Source organism: Nilaparvata lugens, unplaced genomic scaffold, assembly GCF_014356525.2.
Source record: "Nilaparvata lugens isolate BPH unplaced genomic scaffold, ASM1435652v1 scaffold4320, whole genome shotgun sequence".
NCBI lineage: Eukaryota > Metazoa > Arthropoda > Insecta > Hemiptera > Delphacidae > Nilaparvata > Nilaparvata lugens.
The window spans coordinates 5,717-25,720 of NW_024090613.1; the positions used below are offsets into that span (position 1 = coordinate 5,717).

At 34.3% G+C, this 20,004-nt stretch overlaps 1 protein-coding gene across 1 annotated transcript; it reads left to right on the forward strand.

Annotated features, from left to right (window-relative positions):
- The first annotated feature begins 1,667 nt into the window (after positions 1-1,667).
- LOC120355700 lies at positions 1,668-18,597 on the forward strand. Its single transcript, XM_039444346.1, has 8 exons — positions 1,668-1,924; positions 5,335-5,405; positions 7,114-7,180; positions 8,395-8,457; positions 9,965-10,060; positions 13,045-13,077; positions 15,712-15,744; positions 18,382-18,597. Exons 2-8 carry the CDS (start codon positions 5,387-5,389, stop codon positions 18,416-18,418), a joined length of 348 nt encoding a protein of 115 aa, XP_039300280.1. The 5' UTR covers positions 1,668-1,924; positions 5,335-5,386; the 3' UTR covers positions 18,419-18,597.
- Positions 18,598-20,004: the final 1,407 nt, after the last annotated feature.

A 20,004-nucleotide genomic window follows, 5' to 3' on the forward strand; every position in this document is an offset into this window, starting at 1 on the left:
AATCTGATCTCAAAGCAAAGTTTTGAATCAAATTATAATAAAAGATAATCTCATAATGAATTTAATCAATTTGGCATGAAATTGATTATTTATCAAGGAATGGAGACTAATATCCGATCAAATTTAATGGGATGAATTGAGTTACAGCTGTGTACACTCAGTGGCAAAATGTAGTCAACTCAGCAACGTTGTTCTGCTATCTTTCTTTAGCCTACTGCCATTATAATGTGGTCGTGGACCTCACTCAGGGAAGCACAAGCTACTAAAAAAAAGTGGGAGAGAAATTACTTTTAACACGGCTCTTTCTCGAAGACGGAGAAGTCCGATGCTCTATCCTCCACTAATCACTCCCACTACCTAGCAGCATTCTCCTTCTTTTGTGTCTGTGTGAGAGAGCTTTGCAACGCGACGCACCAGCACTCCCCACCAGCTATTGCTGGCAATGTTCCAAGTCATATATACTGGTCAGCAGGTATAATATTGTTTTCATCACAAGAGCATGAAGCAAAATGACACGGCGCATCCAATTGTGCGCAGGATGTCTGTCTGTGTCTACGCTACAAACAGTGGAGGGAGAAATGAGTTTCTCCTCTTCATGTTAAAAGTAATATATCTCAGACTTTAAGTAGAAGGAATTTAAATTTCTTCTCTGTGCACAAGCACTCACGTTAGCGCATGTGCTCTGTATTGAATTGTAGTTCCATCAATAGCCGCCTGGCGTGACATTGTCATGCCACATTATTCCAGTGAACTCTATACTAACTATATAGTTAGTAAAGAGTTCAGTGCATTATTCAAGGTCTATGAATACAGGTCATGACACTCGTGTCCCTTATGGAGCGGCCATTTTATGGGGTCTTTATGGCGGTACATTTGAAAATCAAATCTAATTCAATTTGCTCGTAACAAAATTATGCACTTTAAAAACAATATTCTGGTTCAGATATGTGAATTCAGGTTTTCAATATTTTAATAATGGAATTTCAATAATAAATGCTTCAATTATTCATTATTAAAAATTGTTCTTATTCTTGTAACTTGAGGATTATGATTCATCAGGCATTGGGACAAGATAGAAATTATGAGAGGCCAACTTCAAAAAGAGTTTAAAGTTCCCGATCAATTAAATCTAAAAATCATAAATCAGCAATTCAGTTCCTAGTTGGAATCTAAATATTATTATTCTGTCGGAACAATTTATTTCACAATTAAAAGCCAAGAGATATCCCTTGAACAATTATAACAAAATAACACATCATGTTGTTCAATCTATAATGATAGCAGCTTAAACAATAACTTGACCATTCATCCAACTGATTTTTGGAAAACACCAAAATAGCTTAACCAAATACAATAATAATAATAACATGATAATTATTATCATGTTTATGCAATGGAAAATAGATACATTGCTTGTGAAAGATAGATTTCGAAATTTGTTTGAATTTAATTAATTCATCTACTCGACAGTTCTGCTGATTACTTGCTGCAACTATGTGTGATAACTCTGTTAACTAACCAAAACTATGTTATCACTCACAAGTTAATTACTTTAGTGTACTTGCACTTGTAGTGTTAGTAGGTACGGTACTTGAAATATAAATATCATGATAATTTTGAAAATGCTTGGTTGCTAAATCGATATTCATCATGCATGAGCATGAATTACCACATGATATGTTGGAACAAATCGATCAATTCAAATTCAAATTCTTGTTTGATAATTCCTTTACTTGAAATATTAAAATCGTCTACCTACTACATATTTTCTGTGATAGACCTAAAAGTGGTCACAATCTATTAACGTATTGATTAGACTACAACTATTTTATAAGGATTCTATTTTTTCATGGTAGTAAATATTAATCTTTATTTCTATAAAAAATTTCAGAGCTCCAGAACAACAAGAGCCCGAAAGAACTCGGTAAGTTGCATAAATTATTGTTCAGCCATTTTTCATATATTGTGATCGCCTCATTGATAACTACTATTAAAAAATTAGCCTACCCTTTCAAGCTGAAAATTTCATATTGCATTATGATATTCACTGTAAAGCTAAAGCTTTGAAGAATCTCTCCAATTGTATATATTTTTTATGAATTATAATATTTTGTCAACTGAAAATCACTTGTAATAAATTCTACCAGAAAATTTAGTGCTAAAACTGAATTTTGTGCATATTTAATATCGTGAGATTCACTTAAAACTGTCAGTATATCTCTGATATAACATCAGCACTTCCCACTCAACCAACACTGACAGATTGACGTGAATCTCTCCATGGATATTTGAATTATGGTCTTAAGTGGTATCAGTCCTAGAATATGCTGAAGAACATCTTAGAAATATATAATTATATATTTAAATAGATTGATAGGCAGGAATGAAACATCCATAGCATTTCTCTGATAAAGTCTTCTTCAAAGCCCGGTTGCACTAAAGCCTGTTAATTTTTAATCATGATTAAATTGGGGAGCGACTTGACACAGTGGTCGCGCTGATAAGCTATCGATCAGATAAGTTGAGAATCATGCGCCTGGTATTCCCCCTTTGGAGGGGTGATCGCTTAAGCCAACTCCTCTAAATAATAATGATTTATGAGTTGTAAAATCGCTTCCTGGTGATTCGGAATCCACCTAAAACGGTAGGTGCATTCATCTCTCATCTTCAACCGCTTCACTACCCACGCAAAAGCCTTGAGCTCATGTGGTCATCACCCTCAGCAAAAAAACAAATACAACCGGAACCAAGCAGAGAAGACTATTCTGAAAACAAGACTTATTCTCTGATTGGTTCTCTTGGAATTAATCACGGTTAAAATTTAACTGGCTTTTGTGCAACCGGCACTTGGAATTCATTTAGAATATATTTATTTAGTAACAAATCTTGTGCTGCCTACTTTTGATTAATATGCTTTTATTATGTTTATATGAACCAACATATAAACATCCACGAAACCTTTTAAATGTCCATGATTGCAACAAGAATAAATCAGAGAAGGCATTTTTGAGAAAAGAAGCCTTATGCTCGTGGCATTTGATCACGGTGAAAATTTAACTGGCCTTTGTGCAATTGAGCCTTTATGTGACTGTGCTTAAAGATAAGAACATAGGCCTATCCTGTAAGAAGATACCCCATGGTATATAAGGATAGGGCGTTCATGTTCGCACTGTTAACTCAAGCCGATAGTCTAGTAGTTGTTTTTGGTGAAGCTGGTAGGTAGTCTGCTCTCTTACTGTGCCGTTCTTACACTCTTACACTCCCAACAGTCTTGTGGAGAACGATAAATGAGGAAAGAAAAAAATGTCAGAAATGAGACCCTCTACCTAACTGTGCGAGATCAAAAAATTACAGATCCCTATCAAATTGGCAACATCTTAAACGCTGGCTTCATGCAGCCAATAAAAGAACTGAATGGACATAATAATACTTCCAATAATCTGGAATTGACAGAGAATGCTCAAATATTCGACCACTTCGATGCAGTTACTCACACAGAATTAACCAAGATTCTTATGAGACTAAAACCAAACAACTCTTCAGGTCATGACGAAATTACAGGGAAAATTCTAAGGTACTGTGAGGATGAAATTAGAAACCCACTGTTGCACATAGTAAACTCATCATTTGAACAAGCAGTATTTCCACATAGCTTAAAAATAGCCAAGATCTACCCCAAATTCAAAACAGGTGACCATACTGATCCAAAAAACTACAGACCCATAGCAAATCTTCCCATTGTATCCAAGATTATAGAGCGGGCAGCATACAATCAATTGATTTCATATCTGGAGACGAATGGGCTGTTGTCTACGAGCCAGCATGTATTCCGAAAAAATCATAGTACAGCCACAGCGATTTCCAAACTCTGTGATGAGGTGTGTAAGATATGGGAGGATAAAAAATATGCATCAGGACTGTTTGTCGATCTCCGGAAGGCTTTTGATGTACTCGATTGGAACATACTCAAAACAAAACTAAGAAAAATGAGAATTCAAGGCAGAGCACTCAAGTGGATTGAAGACTACCTCCAACATAGAAAACAATATGTAGAGCTGGATTTCCAAAGACAAAATCAAATAATCACTTTCAAATCAACAGCACGATCAGTCAAAAGAGGAGTACCACAAGGGTCAATCCTGGGACCGCTGCTCTTTCTTATATACATAAATGATCTTCCGGATGAATTACAAGAAAACAAAAAGTGTATCCTATTTGCAGACGACACAACTATACTACTTCCCACAAACAGAAAGGAAAATCGAAACAATATAGTTGAATCAACTCTTACTGAAGCTACCTCGATCTGCAATAGAATGAAACTGGCCATAAATAATGAAAAAACAGTACACATGAACTTCACCCCAACAAACCAAACCCAGGATGAACCACAAAACAGTAATATAAAAACAGTGGAAAGCACAAAGTTCCTTGGTGTAATTATCGACAACCATCTGACCTGGAGGCAACACACGGACTATTTGTGTAAAAAACTCTCCTCTGCTACATATGTCATCCGGAGAATCAGAAATATTGCTGATGAGAAGACAGCACTAATCGCATATCACTCATTATTTATGTCACACCTGAGATATGGCATCGTCGCATGGGGATCATCAGCACAGGGAAATCTCGAGATTAAGGATACAAAAAAGGGCAGTGCGAATCCTACTAAGAGAAAACTACATAGAACACTGTAAACCACTCTTTAAGCAGACAGGTATCCTCACAGTGATCTCAATATACATCCTGGAATCCATCATCCTAGTGGTAAACCAAAGTCCGGCTTTAAGACGAGATAAGCACAGTTATAGAACACGCAACGTGGATGACATAAGCCTCCCCCAGCATCGACTTAAGAAGTATAGTAGATCTCCGGCCTATTCGGGGGCATACCTGTTTAACCTGCTTCCTGGCAACATAAAATCCCTAGTGAATGACAACACCTTCATAAGAAGACTAAAACAATACCTGATGGACAGACCATACTATAGCATTGCAGAATTCATTGATGACCACACCTTCTCACACCTTAAATAAAAGTGAACACCGACACCCCCATGATGGGACGAAAAAGACGATTCCCCGGTCAAGCAGACTGCGGAGAAGACATAAGAAGTAAAAAAAAAACAGTAATAATACACACAATTTGGCTTGAAATGTACAACATAAACAACTTAGTTTTTTTCTCTATGACTTTACCTACTATATGAATAAGTAGTAGAAGAATATTGATACGATTTCTTAACTGTTATGCTTTGATGGTTAAGCACTTGTGGTTGCTATTTGCATGTTTCTTTTTCTAAATCCAATTTTGTTTTTCATCTATTTCAGAAGACGTAACAGGCCCCCACAATGGCTCAGGAGAGCCAGGAACATCGCTCTCATGGGGGCGCCACAGCCCGGTAATTACAACAATACTATCAGCTAGAGTAAATCTAAGAAAGTTGGAAAACAAAACAAAATTATTGTGACAATAAGTAGAGAATAGAGAATCTCATTGGTACTATAAAGTGAGATTATTCATTTTTTGAAAACATTTCATGTGTGAAATACTACTAAATATTATATTTTCATCTATTTCACAAGCCATGACGAATTGCTAGTTGATAATTCGTTTTTGAACTATTTTTGACGACAACTAAATTAGACTGCAGTGTCGTCAAAATTGAATTTATTCATATTATGAAACTCTCAACTCATTCCTAGTGAACAAACTAATTATTATTGCCAATGCCATCAACATAATATGGAATTTTGTTTTTCAATTTTATCGCATTATTTCTGTTTAATACTGTTTCACATTCATGGTGTCAGGATGAAATGCAGAGAGAAAAAATGTGTTTGTATCATTATTATAAATAATGGCAAATAAATTGAATTGAGTTAAACGTTATGAAGTCAGCGCCTGATTAACATTGGTTTGTTAGCTTGATGCTTTTCTAGCTCAGCACAGTTGCCTATTTTTTCGGTTATGAAGAGTTTGAAATGAACTTACAACATATTTGATATTAATAATTATGAAAGTTTTTTAAAATGTACAAATATTTGCTAGGTGATTGAAATATATTCGAGATAGAGTTGATATCTATTGACAAGAATTAACAATTAATATTCTATTATCAGATGTTCAAGGATGACTGATTCACAGCTATCTACTAGAAAAAGCAGTGCAGTGGTAATAACAGAAAATTGGCAACTCTTGCGCCTTATTATCATTTCTACTCACTTAATAATGCAAATCTCACTGTAAACGTCTTCTCACAGGAATAAATTATTAAATAAAGTAATTATATAATGATAAAAAATAAATAAAATGAACAATTAAATAAATTCTTGTTTTATGTTTTTGTTTAGCTGGAAATGAAAATCATTAGGCTATTGAATGAAAAAGACTAAGAAATTGTCAAAAAACCACTGATTTATTGATAAATTTCACTTTCTAATTATCAATAAATCAGTGGTTTTTTGACAATTTCTTAGTCTTTTTCATTCAATATGAATAATTACCACAATATCAACTTCTCAACTACATAAAAAGTGTCATTAGGCTATTATCAATATCCAGCATAATTTCATTTAATTTATTGTATAAAGCACTATAATCATAATAATTATATATTATAGAATATATAATTTATTATGACATTGGAGGAAAACCTAGGCTGAGCTTATACTATTTCTCTCCAAAAATGTTGATAGAATATTAATGTTTCACTCTGAAATTAATTAAATTGAGTGTTTTCACTGTTTTGTTTGTTTTCTGTGCTCCACCAGGGATCAATTAACAACTTGACAACCTAGTGGAATCATGAAGAGATTAAAATAGGCCTATAACCATCGTCAGTATATTAAGAATCTATTTATGCAAAATTTCAAGTTAATCAGTTGAGTAGTTGAGACGTGATGATTGACGCGTCATTCCTGTATTGTGCCTGTCCCGGCAATATGATATCATAGATTATCATAATATAAATATATTAAGCCACTCAACCAATGCTGAAACTGTCACTCATATAACACAAGAATGAAAATTTTCTCACACTTGGCAGTTATTATTTTAGTGTTTTGAGATGAATGATCACTGAATTTGCCTGTTTTTTGTTGTTGTAGCTCAACTTCACAGGCCGATGGCTCCGCAGCCTCCACAAATTATGGCGGAGGTACGTCATCCCACCTGGTAAGTACCTTGCACATTCTCACTTCATTTCAACTTATTGCTATAGTGAGGTCCACGTTATAATGACAGTATTTGATCAACTCTAGTTTTGCTATCCTTGTCTATCATTCAACAAAGCCGATTGTACTATCCTTTTCTAGGTCTACAAAGATGCCAATTATGTTTTTGACAGTGTAGAAATATAATAATTTAATGCAGAGAATCGGCATCGCTATTCTTCTATCTTTATCCACTGCCATTATAACGTGGACCTCACTATAGCTACTTGAATTTTAACTTGATTTTTCATAAAAATTTCAAACATAAATTCTATATTTGGATTGTTTTTATATGATAAATTACAATTCGATGCAATTTTGACAAATGGATATTACTGAGATACTGCATCTATTTAAATGCTAATTAATTAATAATTATTACCGTATTCAACGAAAATCCAAATAAAATGCTGTAAATCTGATCACCCCAAAGACTTCTGCCACTGCAAATATTGATAATAGGGTAAAGATATATGGCAATATTTTGGACACTTGTAATGGTAAAGATGATTTTGAAAATAATGATTTTTGTGAAAATTGGAATTTTGATTTTCAACCATCTTTAACCTCAAAATTGTTCCAGCAATCAGTTTTCATAACTCAAATTCATTTTCATTAACTACATTGGTAATGCTAAAAGGACTAGCCAATAATGGCGGTCAGACAAGCTTATCTTCTCCTCGTCAAAAACTACACAACATATCAAGGAAATTTGAAATATACAATGTATAGGCCTAGGCCTGTATAAGTAATGTAAGCATTTCAGTGACATGAACTTTATATGTATTGTGAATCTCCCATACGCTAAAGAAATAAATTATAATTAACTCCTCCCTCCAAATTGAGTAAAAAAACTACCTGATACAATTAGAAATGTTTAACATGGAGAAGAGAAGATATCTCATATGGTATGTATCAAATTTCAATATTATAGTCCTAGTATTCTATTTTAGTGGAGCTGTGTGACGCTGCTAGTCTCTCATACTGTGCGATTCTTACAAAACAGTAATATTAGACAGTTGTCGACAGTGATCGGCTTGAGTTAACACAAAATCGGCTTCGAATTTGTAACATAAACGCCCTATACCACGGAATATGCTATCTTTTCTCCATTATATAATATAATATTCAATATTATCACAAAAACTAGCATTGATAACTGTTTTTGTTTTAAAGGCGACGCCATGAACGGGGGAGTAACATACTGCTGAGGGTGCTAGACCCAAATGGTCACCAACAGTAAGTACACATTTATTCATTCATTTCTTTATCAATTTATTCACAGATACACACATAATCGAAACAATGATTTGGAGAGAATCGATAGGACGATTCAACCTCAAATTTCTCTCCCAAATTTCAATAGTTCAGTCCAAATGAGATGATATGTTTCCAGTCATTATGATTATCACGAAAATTGACAGACGCATGATATGTCGCACTGTGTGTATGTTCTACAATAACTTGAGAAAGAATCGATCAATAAGCTTCAAATCTTAAACACGTATTCTTCGAACCTTTTTACAGCTCAAGTTCGTTGGACAACAAAATTTGCTCAGTCCTTTGTTTTTTCTGGATAGAAAAATAACATTTAAAGTGCATAACAAAACGAATGTAGTGATTTATTATTTATTAGTGAGCTGAATAATTCATTGCATGCAATTACTACAGTTTTCCATTATTTATTAATTGATAGCATCAGCTGGGGCTGATTGGCAGCTATCACACAGACAGTGGTCCTTGATGCGCTGACACATGATTTCACCTGGATAATGTACAAGCTTCACTAATCAACAAACTGACACGGGTTAAGATGTCAATGTGCGGCTTTTGCCATTCATTTTCTCTTGGAACTCTGTATCGAAAATCATGTATCACATGACCACCTTAGTCTCATTGAAGAAAAAAGAATTTGGATTCATATGAGGGTCAAAGCGACAGAGTAATTATTCATTTCAAATAGAATCCCCAATGAAACCTACTGTCAAATTATTCTTGTAAGAGAAATATTCAGCTGTTTCAATAATTTTCATCAACTCTGTGTAATTAGAAGCTGCTTGTTTCAAAGATTAGGCCTAAAATACAATAGTTTTCGAGCGGGTCCTCCAACCCAGGGGTCACTAGTATGAAGAAATTCCACAATATTTTCTATGTCCGGATCAAAGTTGAATTTACTCTATTTAGTTGTTGATAGGTTTTGAAAATAATTGTAAAAACAGTTGTAGATGAGCATGATTCATGAAAATTTAATATCAATAGCCTACTGTAGAGTAATCAGAAATGTATGAGTTCTTCACTGCAATTTTCAATGTAGATAATGTTCGAGCAAGAGTTAATTATTTCATACTCAATATATTAGTCCAACACGATGAACATTGCTCATTATCTATAAATTCTGTTCTAGTATAAAAACATTATTGTGTTTATTCTAGTCCTATAAATTAACATAGAATTTGTAGAATAGTTTTGGTGTGTTGAAATCAAAATTTCTAGATTCTACTGAAAATATATATTTTAAATTGCAATAAGAATTTAACTTGGAGAGTTCAATGGCACTGTAAAATTTGAGTGATAAAAATTTGAGAACCCAATTTATAACCTACTGTTAACTTGAGTGTAAATAGGAAATGATATTGGGTAATATGCCGAATATGGCAAGGCAGAAAATGCAGAAGGAACTCTCTGCCGATAAAAGCTATAATTATGAATAATGGCATTTAATGTATTTTTTCATCACCAATTTCAGACGTATGTACCGCCAAGGTACTAATGGAGTAATGGAGGATGTAATCATTGAATTGGATATTCCAATTCCACCCCGCCGGCGCCGCAGGCTGGAGAAGTAAGTTTTCCTTTATTATGCATGATGCCCACATGAGCTCTAGGCAGCTCTGTGTGCAAAAAACCGGAACACATTGGAAGATTCCACAAAACCCTTCCAAAGCCACAGCCGCCCCTCTAAAAGCCTCATCCATAACACTGCCACCTCCTTAAAACTGTTCTGTCCCAGATCCATCCTGAAGGTGTGGCAAGCAGAAGCTGGTTTCAATGGCTCCTTTGGTGTGGCTGTAAACACAACAGGTGACGATGCTGATTCCAGTGTCCTTGAAGATTCTTCCAATCATTGTGCTCACAGTCCAATCCATCATAGTCACAGTCGAGTCTGGGAACCCCAAGTTGCTTCACTCCCTGGAATTGGAGATGAGTCCGCAGGTGCATTAGACTTTGCCACAAAGCCTGATATGTGGATTCTTCGTGGGTTTGGTTCTTAGTCACCAAAAATAACACATGCTGGTTCTGATCCTGAAGATAAAGTGCTTCTTCCACAGTTGAATTCTGGAGGTTCAGCTCATCCAATCTTCCAAACTTCCCCCTGAAGACTGTAGCAATCCCTACTATGCACATCCCTACAAGAAATACATCCCTACAAATCCGTACAAGACATTAGATATGGTGTGGTCCAAGGTAGCATCCTTGGTCCGATTCTATTCCTGGTTTACATCAATAATATCATTCAGGAAAATATGTCTGGGAAAATGATGCTTTTTGCTGATGACACCGCAATCTATTTTGAGGGGGACAGCTGGGAGCATGTCTACAGAACTGCTTCAAGTGAGCTGAGGCAATTGAAAAGTTGGTTCAATACAAATATACTCAGTATGAACACTAAAAAGACCAAATGTTTGCCTATTTTTCTACGTGACAGCCGTGCTCCTCCTACCAACATTAAACTGAGGGTTCATACATGCGGTGTGACGATTGCAGCTGTGATGTGATAGAAACCGTGTATGATTACAAATACCTAGGTATATGCATAGATAGTCGACTGACATGGAGCACTCATGTTAGATATCTCAATAGTAGGTTGAGGAAGATGATTTATGTGTTCAGCCAGCTGAGGGGAATCTTAAGTATAAATCACCTGAGAACCGTTTATTTTGCATATGTCCAGTCTGTCTTGTCCCATGGTATTGTTTTATGGGGAGGTACACCCAAAACCTTACTAGATGAATTATCAGTCACCCAGAAAACAATTATAAAAGCTGGCCTTGGCCTTTGCAGAAGATTTCCATCTGATCAGTTGTTCCTGACTTTTGATGTTTTCAGAATTAGGCAACTCTCCATCAAGGCACTTCTTTTGTACATGTTTAAGAATAAAATATACTTCAATTCAGAGTCTAATCACCCTCATTCTACTAGGCATGAGCGATTTCATCACTTGGGTCTCCCGTGTAACTTACGCTCAGTTTGTGACAGGAATATATCATTTCTGTGTCACACCATTATGAATAATATTCCTCATGAAATTAGTCAGCCGGGCATATATAAAATATCCAAATACAAAAAAATCGTTTCAAACTGACTGAAGACTATGGATGTAGATCAATGTGAGCGGCTGCTACAATCTGCCTACCAACACTGAATTGGCCTACCTAATTTCCTCTTTCTTTCCCCCTTTCTCTCTTTGCCAACAGACTGTCAAGTGTAGACCCTTTTCTCATGGATATATCCTATGCCATTGTGATTGCTCCATATTCAACGTGTCTGGGTGTGTGTGTGTGTGTGTGTGTGTGTGTGTGTGTGTGTGTGTGTGTGTGTGTGTGTGTGTGTGTGTGTGTGTGTGTGTGTGTGTGTGTGTCTTATATTATTATTAAATAACATAAAATACTATCAGTAGAATAATAAATATTATACAGTTCTGAACTCATTGACCCACGAACAGGCCCATTAGGCCTATGTGGGCAATTATTATTTCATTATTAGGGTTCAGATTTGCTAAGCAGTGCAATTTTCTCAGATCTAAGGATAAACTATAATAGTCTAAAGCTTTCTATTTATAACACTATTAATAGATATCAACCTGTATTATTTCTTATAAGATGTATCACTATTATAATTTAATATAATATTATTGTATAGAATTATTGTATTACTCCTTAGGTCATGATGTCTTGAGTTTTATTTTACACAATTGTTACGTTGTGCTGCTTGCATTTTGTGCCCTTTTTAAATATTGTAATCGTGTATAATTTGGCGAAATAAACTCAATTCAATTCAATTCAAATCCCTACAACTCCCACATCCCTAGCATTCGCAGGAGATTGCTCCGTTTCACTCTCTCTCCAGGTGAATGCCTTCGGGTTGCTGCTGCGTTGCTCGCCACTGCTCCTATTCGTGCTCTTTCCAGACGACCGTGAACCGAAACGAACGCTCTCACTCGCTCTCAGTGTGAGCGCATAACGTGGGAACGTAACGCAGTTTCTTGAAGTGTCACCCAGCAAACCAATTTATAAGACGTTGTCACGTCAAAACATTAGTCTACCTTTCCAAGCTGAAAATTTCATATTGCATTAGGATATCACTGTAAAGCTAAAGATTTGGAGAATCTCTCCAATTGCAGATATTTTTTATGAATCATAATATTTTGCCAACTGAAAATTACTTGTGATGTACTCTACCAGAAAATTTAATGCTAATACTGGATTTTATACATATATTATATAATATCATGAGATTCACTTGATACTGTCAGCTGACAGTGTGACGTTTTCTATCAGTAAAGTGCACTCTATCGATTCTTGTATTTTTTCAACTATCACAACATATATTATTAGATTTTTCTGCTTACACTTTGCTTATATACTGATGAGAAAGTGTAAACTGTATATTTTCTACACACTAAATAATACATGTACAACTACTGTACATTCATTACATAGGATACCATTGTATGATTTGATTTGATTAATTTCTTCTAAATCTATTTCATAAGGATTCTTTTTTATGGTAGTGTATATTAATATTTATTTCTATAAAAAATTTCAGAGAGCCACAACACGACGGGCCCGCCAGACCTCTGTAAGTTCCAAGAATTATTGTACAGCCATTTTTCATATATTGAAATCGCCTCATTGATAACTATTAAAAATTGCATAGTTGCCTGTAAAGTTGGTATACGGGCGAAAGTTTTACGTGACAACGACTTTGAGTGGTAAAATAATTTTAATGTGAATATTCATTCCTATAGTAGGAAGAAGGATGAAATAATAGTAACAATTTAAAACATTTTATACAAAGAATTATATTTAAAACATTAATTTATACAAAGAATCTTGCACGGAATTTCATATTAACAAAATTTTATTTTTACCTTCACACATCCTCAACAAAATCACTCTGTCTCTCTCGCTCTTAGGCGGGCTAACTGTGCTCGATTCAATTTTTACATAGCAAGTCGCGCTCATTTTTTCAAGTAAAACATATTATTATTAGCTGAGAAACGATTTATACTACTTTTGTGATTGAAAACTACCACAACATTGTGATTACTACAACATAACCTATTCACTTATACCTATTATACTTACACTTATACCTATTCACTTATACTTATTCACATAACCTATTTACCAAGTAGTGGCGCATTCGCAGGAGATTGCTCCGTTTCACTCTCTCTCCAGGTGAATGCCTTCGGGTTGCTGCTGCGTTGCTCGCCACTGCTCCTATTCGTGCTCTTTCCAGACGACCGTGAACCGAAACGAACGCTCTCACTCGCTCTCAGTGTGAGCGCATAACGTGGGAACGTAACGCAGTTTCTTGAAGTGTCACCCAGCAAACCAATTTATAAGACGTTGTCACGTCAAAACATTAGTCTACCTTTCCAAGCTGAAAATTTCATATTGCATTAGGATATCACTGTAAAGCTAAAGATTTGGAGAATCTCTCCAATTGCAGATATTTTTTATGAATCATAATATTTTGCCAACTGAAAATTACTTGTGATGTACTCTACCAGAAAATTTAATGCTAATACTGGATTTTATACATATATTATATAATATCATGAGATTCACTTGATACTATCAGCTGACAGTGTGACGTTTTCTATCAATAAAGTGCACTCTATCGATTCTTGTATTTTTTTCAACTATCACAACATATATTATTAGATTTTTCTGCTTACACTTTGCTTATATACTGATGAGAAAGTGTAAACTGTATATTTTCTACACACTAAATAATACATGTACAACTGTACTTCCATTACATAGGGTACCATTGTATGATTTGATTTGATTAATTTCTTCTAAATCTATTTCATAAGGATTCTTTTTTATGGTAGTGTATATTAATATTTATTTCTATAAAAAATTTCAGAGAGCCACAACATGACGAACCCACCAGACCTCTGTAAGTTCCAAGAATTATTGTACAGCCATTTTTCATATATTGAAATCGCCTCATTGATAACTATTAAAAATTGCATAGTTGCCTGTAAAGTTGGTATACGGGCGAAAGTTTTACGTGACAACGACTTTGAGTGGTAAAATAATTTTAATGTGAATATTCATTCCTATAGTAGGAAGAAGGATGAAATAATAGTAACAATTTAAAACATTTTATACAAAGAATTATATTTAAAACATTAATTTATACAAAGAATCTTGCACGGAATTTCATATTAACAAAATTTTATTTTTACCTTCACACATCCTCAACAAAATCACTCTGTCTCTCTCGCTCTTAGGCGGGCTAACTGTGCTCAATTCAATTTTTACATAGCAAGTCGCGCTCATTTTTTCAAGTAAAACATATTATTATTAGCTGAGAAACGATTTATACTACTTTTGTGATTGAAAACTACCACAACATTGTGATTACTACAACATAACCTATTCACTTATACCTATTATACTTACACTTATACCTATTCACTTATACTTATTCACATAACCTATTTACCAAGTAGTGGCGCATTCGCAGGAGATTGCTCCGTTTCACTCTCTCTCCAGGTGAATGCCTTCGGGTTGCTGCTGCGTTGCTCGCCACTGCTCCTATTCGTGCTCTTTCCAGACGACCGTGAACCGAAACGAACGCTCTCACTCGCTCTCATTGTGAGCGCATAACGTGGGAACGTAACGCAGTTTCTTGAAGTGTCACCCAGCAAACCAATTTATAAGACGTTGTCACGTCAAAACATTAGTCTACCTTTCCAAGCTGAAAATTTCATATTGCATTAGGATATCACTGTAAAGCTAAAGATTTGGAGAATCTCTCCAATTGCAGATATTTTTTATGAATCATAATATTTTGCCAACTGAAAATTACTTGTGATGTACTCTACCAGAAAATTTAATGCTAATACTGGATTTTATACATATATTATATAATATCATGAGATTCACTTGATACTGTCAGCTGACAGTGTGACGTTTTCTATCAATAAAGTGCACTCTATCGATTCTTGTATTTTTTTCAACTATCACAACATATATTATTAGATTTTTCTGCTTACACTTTGCTTATATACTGATGAGAAAGTGTAAACTGTATATTTTCTACACACTAAATAATACATGTACAACTACTGTACATTCATTACATAGGATACCATTGTATGATTTGATTTGATTAATTTCTTCTAAATCTATTTCATAAGGATTCTTTTTTATGGTAGTGTATATTAATATTTATTTCTATAAAAAATTTCAGAGAGCCACAACATGACGAGACCACCAGACCTCTGTAAGTTCCAAGAATTATTGTACAGCCATTTTTCATATATTGAAATCGCCTCATTGATAACTATTAAAAATTGCATAGTTGCCTGTAAAGTTGGTATACGGGCGAAAGTTTTACGTGACAACGACTTTGAGTGGTAAAATAATTTTAATGTGAATATTCATTCCTATAGTAGGAAGAAGGATGAAATAATAGTAACAATTTAAAACATTTTATACAAAGAATTATATTTAAAACATTAATTTATACAAAGAATCTTGCACGGAATTTCATATTAACAAAATTTTATTTTTACCTTCACACATCCTCAACAAAATCACTCTGTCTCTCTCGCTCTTAGGCGGGCTAACTGTGCTCGATTCAATTTTTACATAGCAAGTCGCGCTCATTTTTTCAAGTAAAACATATTATTATTAGCTGAGAAACGATTTATACTACTTTTGTGATTGAAAACTACCACAACATTGTGATTACTACAACATAACCTATTCACTTATACCTATTATACTTACACTTATACCTATTCACTTATACTTATTCACATAACCTATTTACCAAGTAGTGGCGCATTCGCAGGAGATTGCTCCGTTTCACTCTCTCTCTCCAGGTGAATGCCTTCGGGTTGCTGCTGCGTTGCTCGCCACTGCTCCTATTCGTGCTCTTCCCAGACGACCGTGAACCGAAACGAACGCTCTCACTCGCTCTCATTGTGAGCGCATAACGTGGGAACGTAACGCAGTTTCTTGAAGTGTCACCCAGCAAACCAATTTATAAGACGTTGTCACGTCAAAACATTAGTCTACCTTTCCAAGCTGAAAATTTCATATTGCATTATGATCTCACTGTAAAGCTAAAGATTTGAAGAATCTCTCCAATTGCAGATATTTTTTATGAATCATAATATTTTGCCAACTGAAAATTACTTGTGATGTACTCTACCAGAAAATTTAATGCTAATACTGGATTTTATACATATATTATATAATATCATGAGATTCACTTGACACTGTCAGCTGACAGTGTGACGTTTTCTATCAGTAAAGTGCACTCTATCGATTCTTGTATTTTTTTCAACTATCACAACATATATTATTGGATTTCTCTGCTTACACTTTGCTTATATACTGATGAGAAAGTGTAAACTGTATATTTTCTACACACTAAATAATACATGTACAACTACTGTACATTCATTACATAGGATACCATTGTATGATTTGATTTGATTAATTTCTTCTAAATCTATTTCATAAGGATTCTTTTTATGGTAGTGTATATTAATATTTATTTCTATAAAAAATTTCAGAGAGCCACAACATGACGAGACCACCAGACATCTGTAAGTTCCAAGAATTATTGTACAGCCATTTTTCATATATTGAAATCGCCTCATTGATAACTATTAAAAATTGCATAGTTGCCTGTAAAGTTGGTATACGGGCGAAAGTTTTACGTGACAACGACTTTGAGTGGTAAAATAATTTTAATGTGAATATTCATTCCTATAGTAGGAAGAAGGATGAAATAATAGTAACAATTTAAAACATTTTATACAAAGAATTATATTTAAAACATTAATTTATACAAAGAATCTTGCACGGAATTTCATATTAACAAAATTTTATTTTTACCTTCACACATCCTCAACAAAATCACTCTGTCTCTCTCGCTCTTAGGCGGGCTAACTGTGCTCAATTCAATTTTTACATAGCAAGTCGCGCTCATTTTTTCAAGTAAAACATATTATTATTAGCTGAGAAACGATTTATACTACTTTTGTGATTGAAAACTACCACAACATTGTGATCACTACAACATAACCTATTCACTTATACCTATTATACTTACACTTATACCTATTCACTTATACTTATTCACATAACCTATTTACCAAGTAGTGGCGCATTCGCAGGAGATTGCTCCGTTTCACTCTCTCTCCAGGTGAATGCCTTCGGGTTGCTGCTGCGTTGCTCGCCACTGCTCCTATTCGTGCTCTTTCCAGACGACCGTGAACCGAAACGAACGCTCTCACTCGCTCTCAGTGTGAGCGCATAACGTGGGAACGTAACGCAGTTTCTTGAAGTGTCACCCAGCAAACCAATTTATAAGACGTTGTCACGTCAAAACATTAGTCTACCTTTCCAAGCTGAAAATTTCATATTGCATTAGGATATCACTGTAAAGCTAAAGATTTGGAGAATCTCTCCAATTGCAGATATTTTTTATGAATCATAATATTTTGCCAACTGAAAATTACTTGTGATGTACTCTACCAGAAAATTTAATGCTAATACTGGATTTTATACATATATTATATAATATCATGAGATTCACTTGATACTGTCAGCTGACAGTGTGACGTTTTCTATCAATAAAGTGCACTCTATCGATTCTTGTATTTTTTTCAACTATCACAACATATATTATTAGATTTTTCTGCTTACACTTTGCTTATATACTGATGAGAAAGTGTAAACTGTATATTTTCTACACACTAAATAATACATGTACAACTACTGTACATTCATTACATAGGATACCATTGTATGATTTGATTTGATTAATTTCTTCTAAATCTATTTCATAAGGATTCTTTTTATGGTAGTGTATATTAATATTTATTTCTATAAAAAATTTCAGAGAGCCACAACATGACGAGACCACCAGACCTCTGTAAGTTCCAAGAATTATTGTACAGCCATTTTTCATATATTGAAATCGCCTCATTGATAACTATTAAAAATTGCATAGTTGCCTGTAAAGTTGGTATACGGGCGAAAGTTTTACGTGACAACGACTTTGAGTGGTAAAATAATTTTAATGTGAATATTCATTCCTATAGTAGGAAGAAGGATGAAATAATAGTAACAATTTAAAACATTTTATACAAAGAATTATATTTAAAACATTAATTTATACAAAGAATCTTGCACGGAATTTCATATTAACAAAATTTTATTTTTACCTTCACACATCCTCAACAAAATCACTCTGTCTCTCTCGCTCTTAGGCGGGCTAACTGTGCTCGATTCAATTTTTACATAGCAAGTCGCGCTCATTTTTTCAAGTAAAACATATTATTATTAGCTGAGAAACGATTTATACTACTTTTGTGATTGAAAACTACCACAACATTGTGATTACTACAACATAACCTATTCACTTATACCTATTATACTTACACTTATACCTATTCACTTATACTTATTCACATAACCTATTTACCAAGTAGTGGCGCATTCGCAGGAGATTGCTCCGTTTCACTCTCTCTCCAGGTGAATGCCTTCGGGTTGCTGCTGCGTTGCTCGCCACTGCTCCTATTCGTGCTCTTTCCAGACGACCGTGAACCAAAACGAACGCTCTCACTCGCTCTCATTGTGAGCGCATAATGTGGGAACGTAATGCAGTTTCTTGAAGTGTCACCCGGCAAACCAATTTATAAGACGTTGTCACGTCAAAACATTAGTCTACCTTTCCAAGCTGAAAATTTCATATTGCATTATGATCTCACTGTAAAGCTAAAGGTTTGAAGAATCTCTTCGATTGCAGATACTGTTTATGAATCATAATATTTTGCCAACTGAAAATTACTTGTGATAAACTCTACCAGAAAATTTTTGCTAAAACTGGATTTTGTACATATATTATATAATATCATGAGATTCACTTGACACTGTCAGCTGACAGTGTGACGTTTTCTAACAGTAAAGTGCACTCTATCGATTCTTGTATTTTTTTCAACTATCACAACATATATTATTGGATTTCTCTGCTTACACTTTGCTTATATACTGATGAGAAAGTGTAAACTGTATTTTTTCTACACACTAAATAATACATGTACAACTGTACTTCCATTACATAGGGTACCATTGTATGATTTGATTTGATTAATTTCTTCTAAATCTATTTTATAAGGATTCTTTTTTATGGTAGTGTATATTAATATTTATTTCTATAAAAAATTTCAGAGAGCCACAACATGACGAGCTTGCCAGACCTCTGTAAGTTCCAAGAATTATTGTACAGCCATTTTTCATATATTGAAATCGCCTCATTGATAACTATTAAAAATTGCATAGTTGCCTGTAAAGTTGGTATACGGGCGAAAGTTTTACGTGACAACGACTTTGAGTGGTAAAATAATTTTAATGTGAATATTCATTCCTATAGTAGGAAGAAGGATGAAATAATAGTAACAATTTAAAACATTTTATACAAAGAATTATATTTAAAACATTAATTTATACAAAGAATCTTGCA

Coding starts and splice junctions, on each gene's coding strand:
- LOC120355700 (XM_039444346.1), top strand. Junction 10,061..13,044: donor CGGCGCCGCAGGCTGGAGAA/GTAAGTTTTCCT, acceptor AAAAAATTTCAG/AGAGCCACAACACGACGGGC. Junction 15,745..18,381: donor GACGAGACCACCAGACCTCT/GTAAGTTCCAAG, acceptor AAAAAATTTCAG/AGAGCCACAACATGACGAGA.